Source organism: Porites lutea, chromosome 3, assembly GCF_958299795.1.
Source record: "Porites lutea chromosome 3, jaPorLute2.1, whole genome shotgun sequence".
NCBI lineage: Eukaryota > Metazoa > Cnidaria > Anthozoa > Scleractinia > Poritidae > Porites > Porites lutea.
The window spans coordinates 10301545-10318526 of NC_133203.1; the positions used below are offsets into that span (position 1 = coordinate 10301545).

Genomic DNA, 16982 nt, shown 5'->3' on the forward strand with positions numbered 1-16982 from the left:
GTTATAAAATTTAAAATATCTTAGATGCTTTCAACAATTAATTTCCAAAGTTAGTTGCCATAGTGTACTTTAAACAGTGAACGATGACTCTTTTCAACATTAAAATTTTCTAGATTTCGCGTCGCGCGTGGATGGGTTAGCGCGGCGGAATCTTTCATATAAAAAGGAACGGCTACCAAGCAAAAGTTAATTGGGTCAGGTTAGTTAATTTCCCGCGGGTTAAAATTGTCCATCATAATCCTGGAAATGGCAGGGCACGATTGTGTCAAGGTAAGTCTGTGTTTTGCAAAATTTGTGCTGCGAAATATTGTTCTCCTGACATTCTTTGCACAGTGCAATCCTCTACTCATTCCGTAATACGAGCCAAATCATGGCGAATGTGTGCCGAATTTCACCCATGTGCATTTCGGCTGTCACTTAGGAACGCATGGGGTAGGCGCCCGTGCGGTATGGAAAGAAGCCTTACGTAACCTCCAGAAGCTTAGCTTGTTTTCTTGAACAGATAACCTAGGCTTTAATTCGCTCAGCTCTTTGTACTCGTGAATGTAACCAACGTCCTTCCGCCAACGTTACTCGATCACTTCTGTCAGTCACTTAGGTGTCCCGTGAATGGAGGTTAAAACCGGGTTTCAGGACCCAGAAAAGTGCCCCCCTTTCCACTGAATAGAGGTGTCCTTTTAATAGAGGCAACAGATACAAAGATTATGTGAAAATTTTTCTGGGAACAATTATTGTGTCCCGTGATTGGAGGTGCCCTTGAATAGAGGTGTTCCAAGGGATAGGTGTGCACTGTACTTAATTCAATCTATTAATTAGGGTTTCGTTCATGAAAAGTTCAGCATCTGAACCATGTCCTTAGGTGTTTGCAAATAACAGTCTGTCAATCTATTTTTTTTGTTTGTTTTGTTAAAAAATGATGTCAACAGGATAAGATTTGAAATTGAGCAAATGTAAGTGTTATAGGTCTATGCCCCATCAAGATCCAAATCAGCAACAAAATAACAGTAATTCACTACTTTCACATTAACCATAATACACCTTGTTTACCCCCCCAAATTTTGCATAAATATTGTTTGCAAGTTCTCTTGGGAAGATTGTAAAATATCCTAAGAGAATTTGGAAAAAATGCAACACCTTTGAGGGTAAACAAGGTGGATCATGGGAATGTGAAAGTAATGAATACCAATAAGAAAATCAGCATTATTATCACTACACGCACCTAAATGACAAACTGCCCTCTCTAAAATGCTCCTTTTCGCAGGCCAAATGGCAAAGTGCTGGCTGTAAATGGAATTTGCAGCCTGCAACTTGATTTCATGTTAACAATCTTTCCTTATGAAATAGATTTGTACGATTTGGCCTTGTGTATAAATAATAATAATATAATCACATGACTTTTGTCAGGCATATAGTTTATTTGTGTCCCTCGTGGCATCATTTGCACCCTCACTCCGCTCGGGCGCACAATGATGCTACTTGGGCCACAAATAAACTATATGCCTGACAAAAGTCATGTGATTGTTCCTATTAACATTGTCACTGAATAAGAAATGACACTGTTTGTAAGAGTAAGGCATGAAGCGTAAGTAATTCTTCACTGACTGCTGCACCCCAGGAATGATCTCCGCCCTCTTGTTTGTGAGCATATTTTGTGTATATATGTGAATGAATAAATAAATCTTTTAATAGATCACCATATATTTGAGTGTAACAGGTATTAATATTTTGCTCCCAAGAGTGCACTGCTGCACTTTTTCTGGGGAGATACTCTTTCAAGCAAAAACAATTGATTGTCTATTACAGACTGTAAGTTACTTTTTTGATAGAATTTTTGTCTATATGTTTAATTTGATCAGATTCCAGACAACTATGAAGGTTATTCTCTGGACATGTTCTGTATACCAAAACATTATGAAAATGATGTAGAATCCATTTTGATACCAAAGGGGTTGATTACTGACAGGTAAGCAGTCTCCATGTGACTCAGTCACTCAGCTCCCTGAGGCTTGTTATGTGATATGCAGCATTGAACATCACTGCACATGGTAAACTTAATTGTATCAAAGACCTGAAAAGCTAGAAATGTATTGACCAAGGCGGCAGGACTATATCAAACTACCTTAAACTGCTGCTTATAATAATTTTTATTATTAAATTGTTAAGTCCTGGGCTTATACATCTTTGTAAGGGGTTTCAGGAGGGTAGAAAGTGGAGGGGTTTTTAATAAAGCCCCTAATTAGTAAGGGGTTATAGCTTTTATAATATTTTAGGATATAAATCATGTGATTGCTGTTTATAATTTGGGAGATTGTGTTACTTTTTTTAAAAACTTATATTTATATTGTATAATTTTCAGTAGTTTTGGTTCATTTACATAGTCTACATAATTTTAAATAATGTGATTTTTCACTGACTTTGCTTTGATAAATTGATAGAATTGAAAGGTTGGCAAGGAATATATGCTGTGATGTTGGAAAAGGCCCTCTTGTAGGGCTATGTGTATTAAAGGGTGGATATCAGTTTTTTGGAGATCTCATGGATCGTATCAGAACAATCAATGCCAGTGGAGGTGAAAAAAAGTTTTGTTTGTTTTTTTCTATGCACATGCTTCACTCAAATATTTCTTGTGCAAATTTTATGCAATTATATTTTACTGTATCACTGTACCCTTTTTATGACTTGAATAAAAAACGGAAATATTTCTTCACACGAAACTCTTTCTTTTCTTAATTTATGACAGAGAATTCAGTCCAGATGTCTGTAGACTTCATCAGATTAAAAAGCTATGAGGTAATTATCTTAAATTATGTTTACAGTCAAGCCTGTCAAGCGTACCCCCCAAAATTCCATTAATGAATTTATTATGCGAAAGTTGAGTACGTTGGCAGTTGTAGATTTCAGATTCATCTCTACATTCTTGCATGCGTAATGAGCCGTGAAATTTCTACCAGCTCAGTTTCCCTGAATAATTATTATTATTATTTGATGTAAATGCAGGATTGTCACTAAGATTTCAAGTTGCCGGGTAAATACAACAAGTAGGCGGTGAATCAAACGGCTAGGGATTTCTTTTGGTTCTATTTTTCTTCTATTTTCCAATAAAAGTAGCCGGGGGCCACTCTCTTAGTAGCCGGGGAAAATCCCCGGCCCCCGGCTCTTAATGACAACCCTGTAAATGTCTTCTAAGAATTTTAATTCAGTCAACGATTTTCAATCTGACCAAATACAGACAAGTTCTCGTAAATTATTCACTGCTCATTACGCATGCAGTAATTCCGATTTGAATTTGACACCAGTTACGGGAACGACTAACGGATTCATTTTTCAAATAATCAATTCATTAATAGAATCTTGGGGGGTACGCTTGACCTGTTTTGACTGTAAATGTTTCACTTTGGTAGGTATAATAGAAGTTAAGTCTAATGGTGGTGTTTGTGTGATGTTACAGTTCAAAATTATATTCAGGTTAAATTTTTTTAACCTACTGGTTGGTTCATTCTCAATTTCCTTTGTGTCCTAGCCCTGGTTATTCATGAGTTAGGCCTAGGAGACAAAGGGGATTGAGAATCAACCTGGATTAAAGGAAATTTAACCTGAATTTAATTTGGCTTTTAACATATAGACAGATGGACTTATTGTTTTCACTGTTTGGTTTTGTAGGATGATCATTCGTCAGGCGAAGTCAAGATTATAGGAAGTGATGATCTGTCATCATTAACTGGCAAGGTACTAAGTGAAAATCTCTTTGTAACTAGTTTATGTAAGTGGGGCATATCTATCTATGTGGACTAGAACAAGTTGAAAGGATCTACAACCAATTGCAAAAATGTTGAGACACTCTGATGAAAAAACGACCTTTCTTGCTTCAAATCGCCACTATAAAGTCACAGGTCTGTGAGATATAATACTGACCACCCCCCTCCCTTCCATTCAAAGTTGTTCCTCCAAGTTTTGAGTATGGTCTTGTATTGCTAGCAACTTTGATAAGGGGTGGAGGGGGAATCACAAGCACAAGATCATGGACAGGCCATTTAATCCAAAATACAGCATGTACAGTGTCTCAAGCACTTTGGCAACTGGTTGTAGAAGGGCACATGGCTCTTAATTGGGTTGGGGTATCAGATGTTAATGTGATCTTCCAGGTACGAACACTTACTGTGATGGGGGGTGGGGCAGAGGTGTGACTAAATGGAGTATTTCTCAGTAGTCTAGGAATCAAACTTGGCCAATTTTATAAAAAAAAGCCAGATAAATCTCTGTTGGGTTTTAAACTAAATTTGTTTAACTTTAAAATGTTTTTTCACATACCTTTAAAACCTCTAAACAAGATAGGATAATTTACGCCAGGTTTATGTTAGTTGATTTATAATTATTATCTGTGCTCACAACCTGAAAATCAATTCTTCCCATTTCTCTATGCAATTCTTCACTCTCTTTGACTTGTTTGATCCCAGTCACATATTTATTTCTAAATCTCAAAGATTGAACCCAAATTTTGTGAGAAACAAGTCTTGATCCAGTTTCATGTTTCTCTAAATATTTTTACCATACTTGACTTGAAGGTATACAGAACAGCAGGAATAAAAGTTACTTGATTGATTACTAACTCATTTTTTGGTGTGTATTTGGTTGTTTTTGTTCTCCTTAGCATGTTCTAGTTGTTGAGGTAAGCTTTTAAAGTTTTGTTTTAAGATATCAACCCTTTCAAGGGAATGTACGGTGGCATTTAATGTTGTTAAATATGTATGATGGAGATAACCAGCTATTGATACAATATAACACATTACCTTAAAGGAATCCAAGTATGTTATTTCCTTCCTAAATTTATTAGTTTGTGAAAAAATTTACATTCTTAAGATCTAAATATCTAGCTTTCTTGCAACATCTAGCCCATGAACTAGGGGTGCATCGATTGATCTTTTATATGAATACGCAAAGTTTTGTCACAAATTTCTTGTGCCGTGTCTTTTTGGCCACTTAGCTGCTACATACATTGGGACATTGATTTTAATAAGCAGATTTCTAGCTATTGCAAAGCAATGAAATATGCCAAATTGAGTGATTTTTTAGTTTATTCCTTTATTTTCATTCCGGAATATTTATGGTTAATCAAATGTGCCCTAAGTAATCCAGTACTTTATTTTTAAACAGGACATTGTGGATACAGGAGCTACTATGCAAAAACTTCTAAACACATTGACCAAATTTAAACCTGCCTCTATTAAAGTAGCGAGGTATGGTTTTGTCTATATCATTGTTATATAATAATAATATTGTTTCTTACCTTCTCTAGATGGAAGAGGTAGCATGGCCAATGTGGTTAGAGCTCTGGAATTAAAAACCAGAAGCCCCAAGTTCAACCCCTGCCCTAATTGCCATCAGGATTTTTTACCAGCTTTTCTGGACACAGGCTGGCCCAGAGGGAATGTTCACGAACGGGACTCAGGTCCCATGCGAGGTGCCATCCCTACCCAATCCCACAACCCGTAAAGGTTGGCCACACCTTTGGGGTCTACAGCCCAGGCTATTCTTTTCGAATAGTGATATGTGGGTTCTTTCTGGGTAGTCTCGAGTTCAGCTCCTCTGTCATATTTATAAATAACCAACTGGTTTGCCTTTGGCCAGTTTGGATTATGTCTATTTTCAAATGTTTGTTTCTGTCTTTATTTTGTAGGCTACAATAAAAACTACTGGGTTACCAGTAATAGTGTGTTACCCCTTTATCTTATGTATGGGGGTCATAAGTGACCACCCATCCAAATATCAAGTCAGTTTTCACCATCAAAGTATTTTAGATGGAAACTCTTGTTATAAGCAACTACTGGGTACTAAAAAGGTTTCTTTGGGAAGAGGGGGGAGGAAAACTTGTTTGTCAATGTATCGAGGAGGAAGCTATCATTTATTGTCCTTGTTGGTCTTTTGCTATTGCTTTTGCACTTGCCCTTGTTGCTGTCGCAGTTTCAACCTATCTTTGTGTTGTTTGTCGCCATTTCATCTGTCTTGTATTACTCTCTTAAGGCAATGTACGTGTAGCTTGTCGGAGTCTACCCTAACAGTGCCTCAATTTTCCTCTGTTTTTGTGGATGTAAAACAAAGGAAGGATATGAACCAGATTAAAGAATTTGTATGTCTCCAGTAATTAATCACCTTTTCATTAATGGTTGTTAGCTTGTTGGTGAAAAGAACACCCAGGAGTACTGGATATCGCCCAGACTGTAAGTCCAAGTAATTTTTTGAATTATTTGTCATTTAATTGTTTTTGTACCTTTTATGTTCTGATGCATAGTATTTGAAAGGATTGATGATGTCGGAATGATAAGTTGCAGCCATCATGTAAAAAAACCTTATTGTTAACAAACCCCAGAGTGGGAAAATAATCAAGCACTGCAGGGAAGAACCCTTTTTACTTGATTTGCAGATTCAAAAATGAAAACCACCTTGAACTGTACAGGATACAAATTATTTCACAGCACTACAGGAAAGAACTGCTCAGTAGCTTTCACTTAAATTTTCAGACTTAAGAATCTTTGTACAGTAAACAAACAACCACAGAAAGGCACTGCTCAGTAGCTTGTATTTGATTGATTTGCTATATGGCTTCCCCCACCTTGTTGCTCGTACTGCATTGTGAAAGAATATGTATTCCAGGAAAGTATAATGTACTGCTCTGTAGCATTCATATGAATGCTTTGAAACTTTGATCCTGCCTTATTGATGCTGTTTGCATGGTGAGAATATTGTGTCCTTCAGATTTTTGGCTTTGACAGTGATGACATCAAGGAAGCTTATTTTGACTCTGCTTTCTTTCAGATATTGGTTTTGAGATACCTGATAAATTTGTTGTTGGTTATGCTTTGGTGAGTTTATCTACAATTTAATGATTAAGTAGAAATATGTACAAGTTACAACCACACTATCAAAGCATCCACCTAAATTTGTTACTACAGGCAAATTATTTTGGCTATAACTTAAAGAGGGTCAATCATTTTCTTGTTATTAAAATCTTGTTAAAGAGACCAATTTTAGCAGCTTAGCATGAACAAAGTTTTTTACAGGGAGACTTTGCCCTGAGGTCCAACCCCTTACCCTCTTATATACTATTTGTGACAGAAAAGGTGCCCCTTGCTCATCCTTTCCATTGAAAAATGGTACCCATTCATATACTTACATACATTCTTGCATTGTAATTTAATTAAATTCCTAAAACAGAGAGCCTTTTTGTCATTTTCATGTAAAGTTAAATTAAGGCACTTCTTTTCAAAATATTTCAATAAAATGGCCTTTAAGTGTATTTAAATGCTAGATTTTTCTGCCTTTCCATATACTTCAACTCCTGAATTCCCTACAAACCTTTGGTATACAACTGTAGTTCCTGAAGCGTGAAAAAGGTATCCTTTTTGGGTGGAGCCTCCTCTTTGACTGTAACACAAAAATAAGTTGGTAAAAGTGTTATTGATGTCATTCTATTTAATTTTTGTTCTGCAGGATTACAATGAGTATTTCAGAGATCTCAATGTAAGTAATAAAAAAAAAATGAACGGTTATATCAATCAAGGAGACTGTGTTCAGCTGAATTCAATATATCCAGATATGTCTAGGACTGAATGCTAAAGAAATGCACTGGTGATCCATCCCAAAGTGTCTTCATGAAAAAATTGTTCCTCAAGGTTCTGTAGTTTTGTCAAATTTGAAGTAATATGCTTTGAGTGACAAAAAACACACTACAACAAAAAACAAAGCAAAACCTGCATATTTCACTCCTGGGCCTAAGTGAATATTAACTCATTTTGTGATCAGATTGCAAAAAAATGCCATAACAGGGGTGTAGCTACAATCCATAACAAAATTGTTGAGACACTTTCCTCAAATAGGGTAACTTCAAAGAACAAAACAATCCACATTTCTCCCCCCTCCCATCCATTCAAAGTTGAGGTGTTTGCTGTTTCCTACGAAGGTACTTCAACAGCAGCACAACATTGCACAGAGGGGGGGGGGAGGGCGGAAGGAAAAACTTTCTTTTCCCCTTTTTAAGATAATTTTATGGCAAAATGTCAGAAAGGCCATTTAGGGCAAAGTGTCTTCGGGAGAAATGCCGTTAATTGTGACCACAATAATTTATTATCAATCAAAGTGATTTTGATTAATGGATTATCTTTTTTATCAACAGCATATATGCATCATCAGTGAAACTGGAAAAAAGAAGTATGCCGTATAGTGAAATCAAAAGATAGTTAAAAAAACATAGTTACTGTGGATGATGTCTAAAACACTATTATTGACTGCTGAATGGTTGTGCTTGAAAGACTGTTTGACTATAATATAGGAGGTATCCTCCTCTGTTACATAATAGCACTACACATTAAACTGCCCAGGGCAAGGTCTTTCAAACCCTGCACTAGTTGTAAACAGAGCTCATGGGTTTTCATAGTAACCAAGCCCTTTAGTTACTGTGAACTGGCTCTCCTTTGGGGGGAATTATGAAGGGGGTGAAAATTAGGGAGAGACTGCATGAGAAAAAATGGAAAAGGGGGGGGGGAATGGCGGAGACAGGGGCGTAGCTACCTGTATGTACGAAACTCATGCGCATACCTAAAAAAGTTGAGGGTAAAAAATTAATATTTAAAAAAATAATAAAAATGAGAATAATTAAAAAAAGAAAGTGTAAAAATTAAAACAACAACAAAGGCAATATAAATTGCCTCAATTCTGTTTAACTCTCTTTGATTCTTTGGAGTATTTTTCGTGAAGCAATGGACTGATTTTTCCACACCTGAAAGTTGGATGATAATTACTAAAATGTGTGCAGATAGCAAGCAGGATGGTATAAAACATGAACATTCTATTTTTCACTCAGGCCTGTCTTTGCAGTAGACAAAGGAGAGCACGATTATGTCGATGTGAGTGCTTCTGAGGGTCAAATGTGGAGTTGGGGGGGGGGGAAGATTTGAAAAATTGTGCGTACCTCTGGAAAAATCCTGGCTATGCCCCTGGTAGAGCTCCTCTGTCCTGTTCCCCCCCCCCCCCCCCCACCCTCCCTAGCTAGTCTTCACCTGACTTGCTTCACTCACCAAGTTTTTCCCGTTTTCCACTCTAACGAGCCTGTCCCTGTAAAGCTAGGAATAAACCTACTTCTCTGTATCAGTCAACAGCTACTGTTTGAGTTATTATAATGTCTTCTTTCAAATGTCTGATCTGTTATCCTTCATGATGATGTAATAGAGATATTTTTGCCCACGTTTGTGAAGCATAACCTATACTGTATCATGAGGAAATTACTGGTGCTTCTAATAAAATAAAAATCTTTTGTACAAATAGCTAAGTAAATTTCACTGATTAAATTTACTGTTATGTGTTCTACCCTTCCACTCCCACGAAACCAGTAAGGTAGACTTTTTATACAGGAGCCTAGCTTGTTCACAGACCTTCTATTTTCTCTTTAGAGATCATCAAGTGCACTTATGAAAATAGAAGTGAGAGTTCACTTTGTGCTCTCCGAAGTCCTCAAAAAAGAATGACAAAATGTCTGTGGACAGGCTAACAGCAGCTGAACAGATATTGGAAGGAAATAATTACGGATTGTTAAATTATGACAAAACTCCTTAACACATACACCAAAGGGACAGGCCCAATTATTACGCCAAGTCTCTTGTTTCTGCACTTGTTCTTGTGGCATAATTGAACATTAATTTTATTTGTAGACATAACAAAGCCTGATTGCAAGGATATATTAGGATCAGTTACCTGAGATATTTTTTAGGTCTTCAAAAAACTAATTAAGGCCCTTTTGAAATGAAGTTTTTTAGGTAGATCTGTGTCTTGGGTATAAACTTAGGTCTCATTCGAAAACCCCCTCCCACTATCAGTGAAACATTGGGTGCACCCTAGCTATGGGGGCTTACTTTGCCTAAATCAAGGTAGCTTGGTTGTGGTCGTGTTGATAGGAGACATTGACTTACACAAATTTTGAATATATTACAGATATCAATTTTTCTTGGACCAAAGATCATTTGTTTTTGCTTCCTATCTTCTTGGTCGTGTCTGTGATGGACCTTACTTTGTTCCATCACAGATGAGGACCAAGAAGATAGCAAATGAGCTGAAAGTCCTTACCCTTGGAAATGAATATTTTAATCCATTTCAAAGGCAGCACAGCCTTACAGTAAAGAGAACCCACAGGGGGTACTCCTGGGAATTCTTGGTGGTGCCGCGGGTTAAGAAACTGAGTGAATCAGGGTCCATTTTGGTCATTATACTTAGCAGACTGACCTGAAAGTTGATTCACTCAGTTTCCTAACCCTAATCAATGAAGTTCAGAGTCATTTGGTAGGGGTCTAAAGTGTTTTAGGGTGTTTGTTTCAAAGACACCCCCCAAAAAGGTGTAAAAACCATACCCTTTGGGGTGGCACATACCCATATGACTTATGTGAGGGAGTACCCCCCCCCCCTCCCCCGGGAGACAACCCACCAAAAAGAAAATGATCTGGACAGGTGCTTTAACTTCTATCATCTTAGGTCCCATTAGCTTAAGCATCAGTCAATTCCAGGTGCGCCCATTCTCCCCGGGCAATTGTGGGGCATTTACCCACTGAATCAATTTATACTTTTGGGCAACTGAGCCCGGCTTCTTAAAACAGGACCCGTTTAGTAGAGAGGGTACAACAATAATGGAACAGACCCGGTCCCGGGATGGGGCATTAGCAAATTTTGCGAGGCCCAGGGATCAGGCATTTGCCAACCCTGCGGCCACTCCCACGCTTTTGGTCAACCTCGTCCCCAGGGCTTTTCCCTCATTTTTTGAGGGAAAAGCCCTGGGGACGAGGTTGGCTTTTGGTATGCACGTGCCCTCCTATCGAAACATAACTAGCCATGGAGGATTTTAGGGAAACACCAGCACATTCGCAGATTAGCTCATCTGTCACCCCATGGATAATCCATGGTCACCCCACCCCACCCACTGCGACATTCCCTTTTTAGTGTACCTTACATGACGGATTTGATGACGGATATACTTTCAAGAGGTCTGGGATCGACTACTTTTCAAAATGGCGCAGGTCGGAATCCCTAACAGAGTTTTCGGCCGATTTGTTCGCCCATTACAACGACTAGTTTTAAACTATTGCCAACGCGGTGGAAGCAGTAGAGGGATAAGGTAAGTAGCATATTTTTGAAATAACCAATTTATTTACGGTAATGATTTTAACCCATCTCCCCATGTGTTTTTTCAGGGAATATATAGACAAGAATGTCGTGGAGTTCGCAAAGAACAACCCAGAAGTTACTGTTTATGTCCGAGAAAGAAACGGAAAGCATCCTAGGATAGTCGCGAATTTTAGTAAGTGTACTTTTCGTTTGAGTAGCTGGGAAATGTAATAAGTGTTGTTTCTTTATTCTCTGCTGTCTTTTGTTTTAGTAAATGGCAACAGTAAGATAGTCGAGGTAAAGAACAAAACGCCAGAAGAGATAAAAGAGTGGGTTGAAAGACTCAGGAATGAATCAGGAGTTAAAGTACAGAAAATAAGACAATTTTGGCACACAGAAAATCCATCCATACAGGGAACTTGGACTCCCTTCTTAAACAAGCCACCATCACTTAGACGTTCAAATGTACATCACCTTGCAGCAGAAAAACAAGCAAGCAGTTGAGTCACGTGTTTGTGTCACATATTGAAGGTGTTTTTGATCAAGAGGAAAATGAAAAAAAAAATACGTACACCATAATACACAAGGCTGTGTTCCAAGACATTGTAGGGGGCCCAAAAGCCTTCCAATGCTTCATTCCAGGAGCCAGCACTGCGGTTTTGGTTTCCTTGTTACTCATAGGCTAAATCAATTTGCGAGCGCCATTGGCTCAGCTAGAGAAAAACCTTGATAGACATGTCTTTATTAGAGACACTTCTCTTCTCCAACAAGGACCAAACCAGACACCTGTGTGATGCAGACATTTGGGTTTGTCCTTTTGATGTCTAAATAGAGGAGGTTTGACTGTTGTACATGTATGTAAAGCTTCTACTGAAAGATTAACTAGTTTGAATTTATTAGTGATACATGCTTATGATCCACTTGGTTTTCCAATTGCTGGTCACATACAGCAGATCTTGTGTATTTTACGCACAGCTCAGTCGTGTATGGGTTGACACAGTAAAATGATACTTGATGGACATGGCAGCTGATATTCATGCAACATATTGGCCAACTATCAGTCAATAAGTCTACCAAATCTTGGTTGAAATATCAGTCAACATTAGATGGCATTGTGGCAGACGGTGGATACAACAATTACGTATCACCCCATTTGTTCACCAATAGTTGGCTGATAGCCACGGCCACTATTTTGACCAATAATAATTATTGGCCAACATATCAATCCATAGACCACTGACATTTAGCAGACACTTAACTTAACTAATACCTGTTCGACTCTTCGTCTGGAGTTATAATTCCTGCCCACTCAAAAATTCTTTTATCTCTGTAACCCAAGCAGCAATTTTTAAGGGACTTTAGAGGCTGTTATCCACCTCAATCGATCTGGGTAATTCTTCACATCAAACTCAGCCTTATTCAAAAGTACTGTTAAATATATGTCAACATGTCATCTAATATGTTAGTTGTGTATTGGTCGATAGTTTAGACCTATACTTGGCCAAGGGGTGCCTAAGTACACAAGATCTGTCAGAGCTACAGCAGATCAGGTTAATAAGAAGAAAATGCTACTGAAAGATATTTGAACTGTCTATTTTTTTGGAAAAAAGCAAAATACAACAACACAATGGCGAGAAACGTTTTTTACTTTTATGAGTTTGGTTAGGATGTAATAAAAACTGAATCATTGGATAATGCAATTCTAGAGCTCTGATTAGCTTAGCCATCATGGTATATGAGCCATCATACCCTGCCCTCCAAATGTGGTTACTGTACGCATCTGCTCAAAATTAAAAACGAGCTGAAAATTGGTTTCTTTTACAAATTAAGTTGAGAAGAATTTTCGATATTTTGTGGGTAATTTTAATAAAACAATATTATTGTTCCACTCGCACTTGTTGGATATGAGATTATAACCAACTTGGAGCTATGGACCCGTGTTGGCTATCTACCATCTCATATCCAACGTGCACTCGTGGAATAATATTTTTTATTGTTAAATAGTTATTGTAGTAATAACAGTACTTTTTAAGAACTCCAACCTTCTTTGTTTCATTACAATGATAACCTTGCAGTTTTCGCTTGTGTGATTTCCTATGGCCTGGATCATGTAACAAACAATATTGAAGTATTGGGTGTGAAATATATGATCCTCTGAGACTACCACTGTTAATTGCTTTCGATGTTTCTTTTTTTATCATTCAAAAAAACTGTTGCCTTTCTTGGGTAATTCCCACATAACTTCAGAGACAAAATTCTGCAGAAATGCAAAGCAAACCTGATGGCAATTGGCTTTTCAGATAATAGTTTAGTTCTTCAACACTTTTCCAATCTTTTTGGTAACTGTTGATGACATTTCAGTATTTGTGTTAACTGACTGTTAGCCAAGCGTGTTTTCAGTTTTATTGCCCTTTTTGTTACTCTCTGAACAATAACAGGAGAACTTGCTCCTCGAAAAAAAATTTTTCTTGTGGCGCAAATTCCAAAGCCTTTTTTTATGAAGGGAGGCATCACGAATTTTTATATTGTTTTAAGACTTTTCAAAATGGCACTGAAAACAACATGAAATAGTTTTTTCTCACTAATCAGGCATTTACGGTCTTGGAGATTGAGATATGCGTAATTTTTTCTGTTTCAATAACAATGGGGCTTACTTTGTCGAAAGTGCCCGTACTGTCCTAAAGTTGAATCTCTAATTGCCTTATCCAAGTCATGAAAGAGAAAGAAAATTTCGTTGTTCCTTGTTTACGTCCTGTATAAAACATGAAATGAGGCATTTTCACGTCGTACTCGTGCAAAAACGGCAAAGAAATGTACAAAAAAGTGTGATGCACGTGCAAAGTTGCTGTTTTGCGTATTACCGGTAAACCTATTGCTTTTACGACGTTCTCGCTGCCGTCGCCGTCGTCTGATCTTAAGGTCCCTATTATTAGCATAAGGAAAGCCGATTTTAAATTTTGTTTCTTCTGTTCTATTCACTTTCTTAATCGCGGTCTTTACTTTCCTGTCATAATTAATTGGAAAACCCTTCGGATGCTGTGCTGCAGACTTTACCTAGAAGTAAAACTGGGACAGGGAAAGGAGATGTAACTATTCGTGTCCAGGGCCCTCGGAACGTGAGGACGCATAGTTCAGGACTCGGGGTCGTAACAGAAACATACCGCTTCGATGAAATATGAACAACATTTTCTTCTTTGTTCAACAATGTAGGGCAAGTGGCTGTGTCTCTAAGGAGACTCGTGTTTTGCAAAATTCAATGTTGTCGTGTTCGCATTACTGAGCTGATGGAATTTCATTGTCTGTATTACGTAACTCACCTAAAGAGGGAAGACTACATACTCGAACAACGTAATTAAATATCACGTTATCTTGGAGGATATAAAATACTGCTAAGTAACTGAGTCCCATTCGTGGAATCAAAATCAGAGCTTCTTTGACCGTTTAACTGTAGACATTTAAAAAAATTTGACGGAACATGATTAAGATGAACAAAGTGACACAATCGAGCTTAGTAAAAATTTACTTAAGGTATCTGCACAGGCAAATTTTGCACATTTTTGCATCATTTTTAGTGGTTGTTTTACGGATAATATCTATATGTCACTACATTGACAGTATTCCTCAGTTCTTGAGGAACTAGAATATATCAAAATAAACTATGTTATGTCACCCAAAAGGTGTTAATTTAATTACCCCCTAGGGTGGCACGGAAAGAGAAAAATCAAAATTTCAGAAGAATCCTTAGAGTTATTGTTAAAAAAGAAATGTAACACAAATAAGGACGTAAGATAGAATAATTCTGTGTTTGACCACGACACAGCTCCAATTAATCCAGCCTCTAGGGCACAATTTGCTATTTTGTAATTTGACCCATATTTTGACATCAATAACTCAGCTGTACGGCAATTCTAACCTTTAGTCAAACACAGATCTGTTCATTAACATGCTGTTTGTGTATTTGCCAAATTTCACGAAGTAATAATGATCCATTCCTCCAAAAAACTGGTTCCCGTAAGTCAAGGTAAATCGGTCACGCGGTAATTAACGCTTTTCCGGTGTGAAAAAGCTTATTTTCTTCTCAAAATCAACTGTTTTTCCTCGATACTACCATCACAGACCTTCTTGCCCGCCGTTTTGAATCACCGCTGTGTAAAATGCTCGTGGAAGCCTAAGAAAATGCCAAATGACCTCTCTATAGCCCCCTTGGATTTTGATACGTGACCAGTTGCTAGGTGTGACGCATTTCCGGAAGATGCGTTACTCAGAGTCAGCTTTAACGCAGTGAAGCGCGCCGAAGTATGAAGATTGAAGAAGAGTTTTATTCAAAATTGAAAAGAATTGCTTCTGTAAAGTGAAAGAAATTGGCAGAAAAACAGACCAGAGGATTAGAGGCCAAGAAAACGTTTTACTCTCCCGACAAAATTGTCAGAAAATATCAGGTGAGAAGACACACCGATGTAATGTAAATTTAAAACAATAATAAGCCCTGGAAAACGGAGTGTATTTCAAGAACATAACAAATTTTGACAAGAAGCAAGTAATATTAGTCATCACAGCTTTAACAGAAGCAAGAAAAATCAAGTTGGACACACAGCGGCTGTAGTTTGTCAATGAATCCAAGCAGTGAATAGATTTTGTTCAGCGCATCAATAGAACTTGATGCTGGAAAGAGGAGTCAAATTGCGCTCCTGCCGTCCTTTTCCTTAGTAACGGAAATGAAAATTTTTCTTTAACTTCCGGTAAATCAGTCAACTTTTGAGTAGATTTTCTCTTAAATGCCAAGGTATATTCAAAAAAGAACACCAGATATGCATATTACATCATCTGAACTTACTGTAGAAAGATTTTGAGGGCAAAATAAAATGTTGAAAATTTGCCTGTGCAAATACCTTAAAGTCAAATCAATGAAGAAGTTAAGTTAGCGCAAAAGAAAAGAGGAGTTTAAGTTAACCGAGCTCGAGTAACTGATGGTAAATGACTGAACGATTGGTCTTAACCGAGGAATAATCGGATTCTGTTCGAGTTTGTGGTTAGTGAGACCGGAAATTAGAAACAAAATATGTGAAATGAATATAGAATTTGCCTTGCGGCTGTTTTAGACGCTGAAAGTTTTATGGAGCACCGTTAAGACCAAATGGAAAATCTCAATTAACACTACATAAAGTTAGTCTGAAATGTCGTCCATCTCTTCGCCTCACCCCAAACGGGCAGCAAGGCGAGAGAGACGTCCGAGTTCCCAGCGTTATAATGCCGTCCCGTGACGTCACAGAGTTTCGTGAAAATGGTAAGTCGACGCTAATTGTTGTAGAATACAAACCATTGTTACCTGCCTTTGTAACAATAGACTACTGCTTGCTATTGGCTAAAAAGACGGTTTCGATCACTAATACCGTTATAAACATCATGGTGTTGGCTGAAAAGCAATGCGATGGTGAGGAAATTTGCGAATCAACTTTAAAAAATAAGTACATGAATAATTATGAAGAATGTAAAAAAATAGCATTTTTCTTTGTCTACCTACAGAAATGCAAATTGATCTACTTGTTATAGTAGAATGAATATCAATTCACCAAACGTTGACTCGAAGTTTTCTTCGGAATTTCCTAATTTAAACTGGCTTACCAAATACTGGACGACTTTTATCATTGTAGTACCGGTATAGTTGCATCATCATAATTCACGAGGTTTTCACGTGGGATAAAGACAGGGTCAAAGGGTTCTCAAAAGGAGCTAACGGTTATCAATGTTTCGCTTGGAAAATTAAATGTCTTTATTATTTGTTTACGGAATGAATAAACTCGACCGAGATTGCTCTTAATGGCCATTATCATTATTTGTTTTCT

At 37.6% G+C, this 16982-nt stretch overlaps 2 protein-coding genes across 2 annotated transcripts; both read left to right on the forward strand.

The window, feature by feature from the left end:
- Positions 1–205: 205 nt before the first annotated feature.
- LOC140930436 (hypoxanthine-guanine phosphoribosyltransferase-like) lies at positions 206–9314 on the forward strand. The gene is made up of 11 exons (XM_073380127.1): positions 206–270; positions 1857–1963; positions 2436–2569; positions 2741–2790; positions 3661–3726; positions 4649–4666; positions 5152–5234; positions 6169–6215; positions 6811–6857; positions 7486–7515; positions 8168–9314. The coding sequence occupies exons 1-11, from the start codon at positions 247–249 to the stop codon at positions 8213–8215; spliced, it is 654 nt and encodes a 217-aa protein (XP_073236228.1). The 5' UTR covers positions 206–246; the 3' UTR covers positions 8216–9314.
- Positions 9315–11029: 1715 nt separating this feature from the next.
- LOC140930438 (large ribosomal subunit protein mL43-like) lies at positions 11030–12839 on the forward strand. Its single transcript, XM_073380128.1, has 3 exons — positions 11030–11149; positions 11226–11332; positions 11411–12839. Exons 1-3 carry the CDS (start codon positions 11043–11045, stop codon positions 11641–11643), a joined length of 447 nt encoding a protein of 148 aa, XP_073236229.1. The 5' UTR covers positions 11030–11042; the 3' UTR covers positions 11644–12839.
- The last annotated feature ends 4143 nt before the right edge of the window (positions 12840–16982 follow it).

Excerpts from the sequence above, each read along its gene's own strand:
- LOC140930436 (XM_073380127.1), top strand. The coding sequence starts at position 247 with ATGGCAGGGCACGATTGTGTCAAG. Across the intron at positions 1,964-2,435 it reads AAGGGGTTGATTACTGACAG|AATTGAAAGGTTGGCAAGGA; the intron begins GTAAGCAGTCTC and ends ATAAATTGATAG. Across the intron at positions 6,858-7,485 it reads TTGTTGTTGGTTATGCTTTG|GATTACAATGAGTATTTCAG; the intron begins GTGAGTTTATCT and ends TTTGTTCTGCAG.
- LOC140930438 (XM_073380128.1), top strand. The coding sequence starts at position 11,043 with ATGGCGCAGGTCGGAATCCCTAACAGAGTTTTCGGCCGATTTGTTCGC. Across the intron at positions 11,150-11,225 it reads GGAAGCAGTAGAGGGATAAG|GGAATATATAGACAAGAATG; the intron begins GTAAGTAGCATA and ends GTGTTTTTTCAG. Across the intron at positions 11,333-11,410 it reads TAGGATAGTCGCGAATTTTA|TAAATGGCAACAGTAAGATA; the intron begins GTAAGTGTACTT and ends CTTTTGTTTTAG.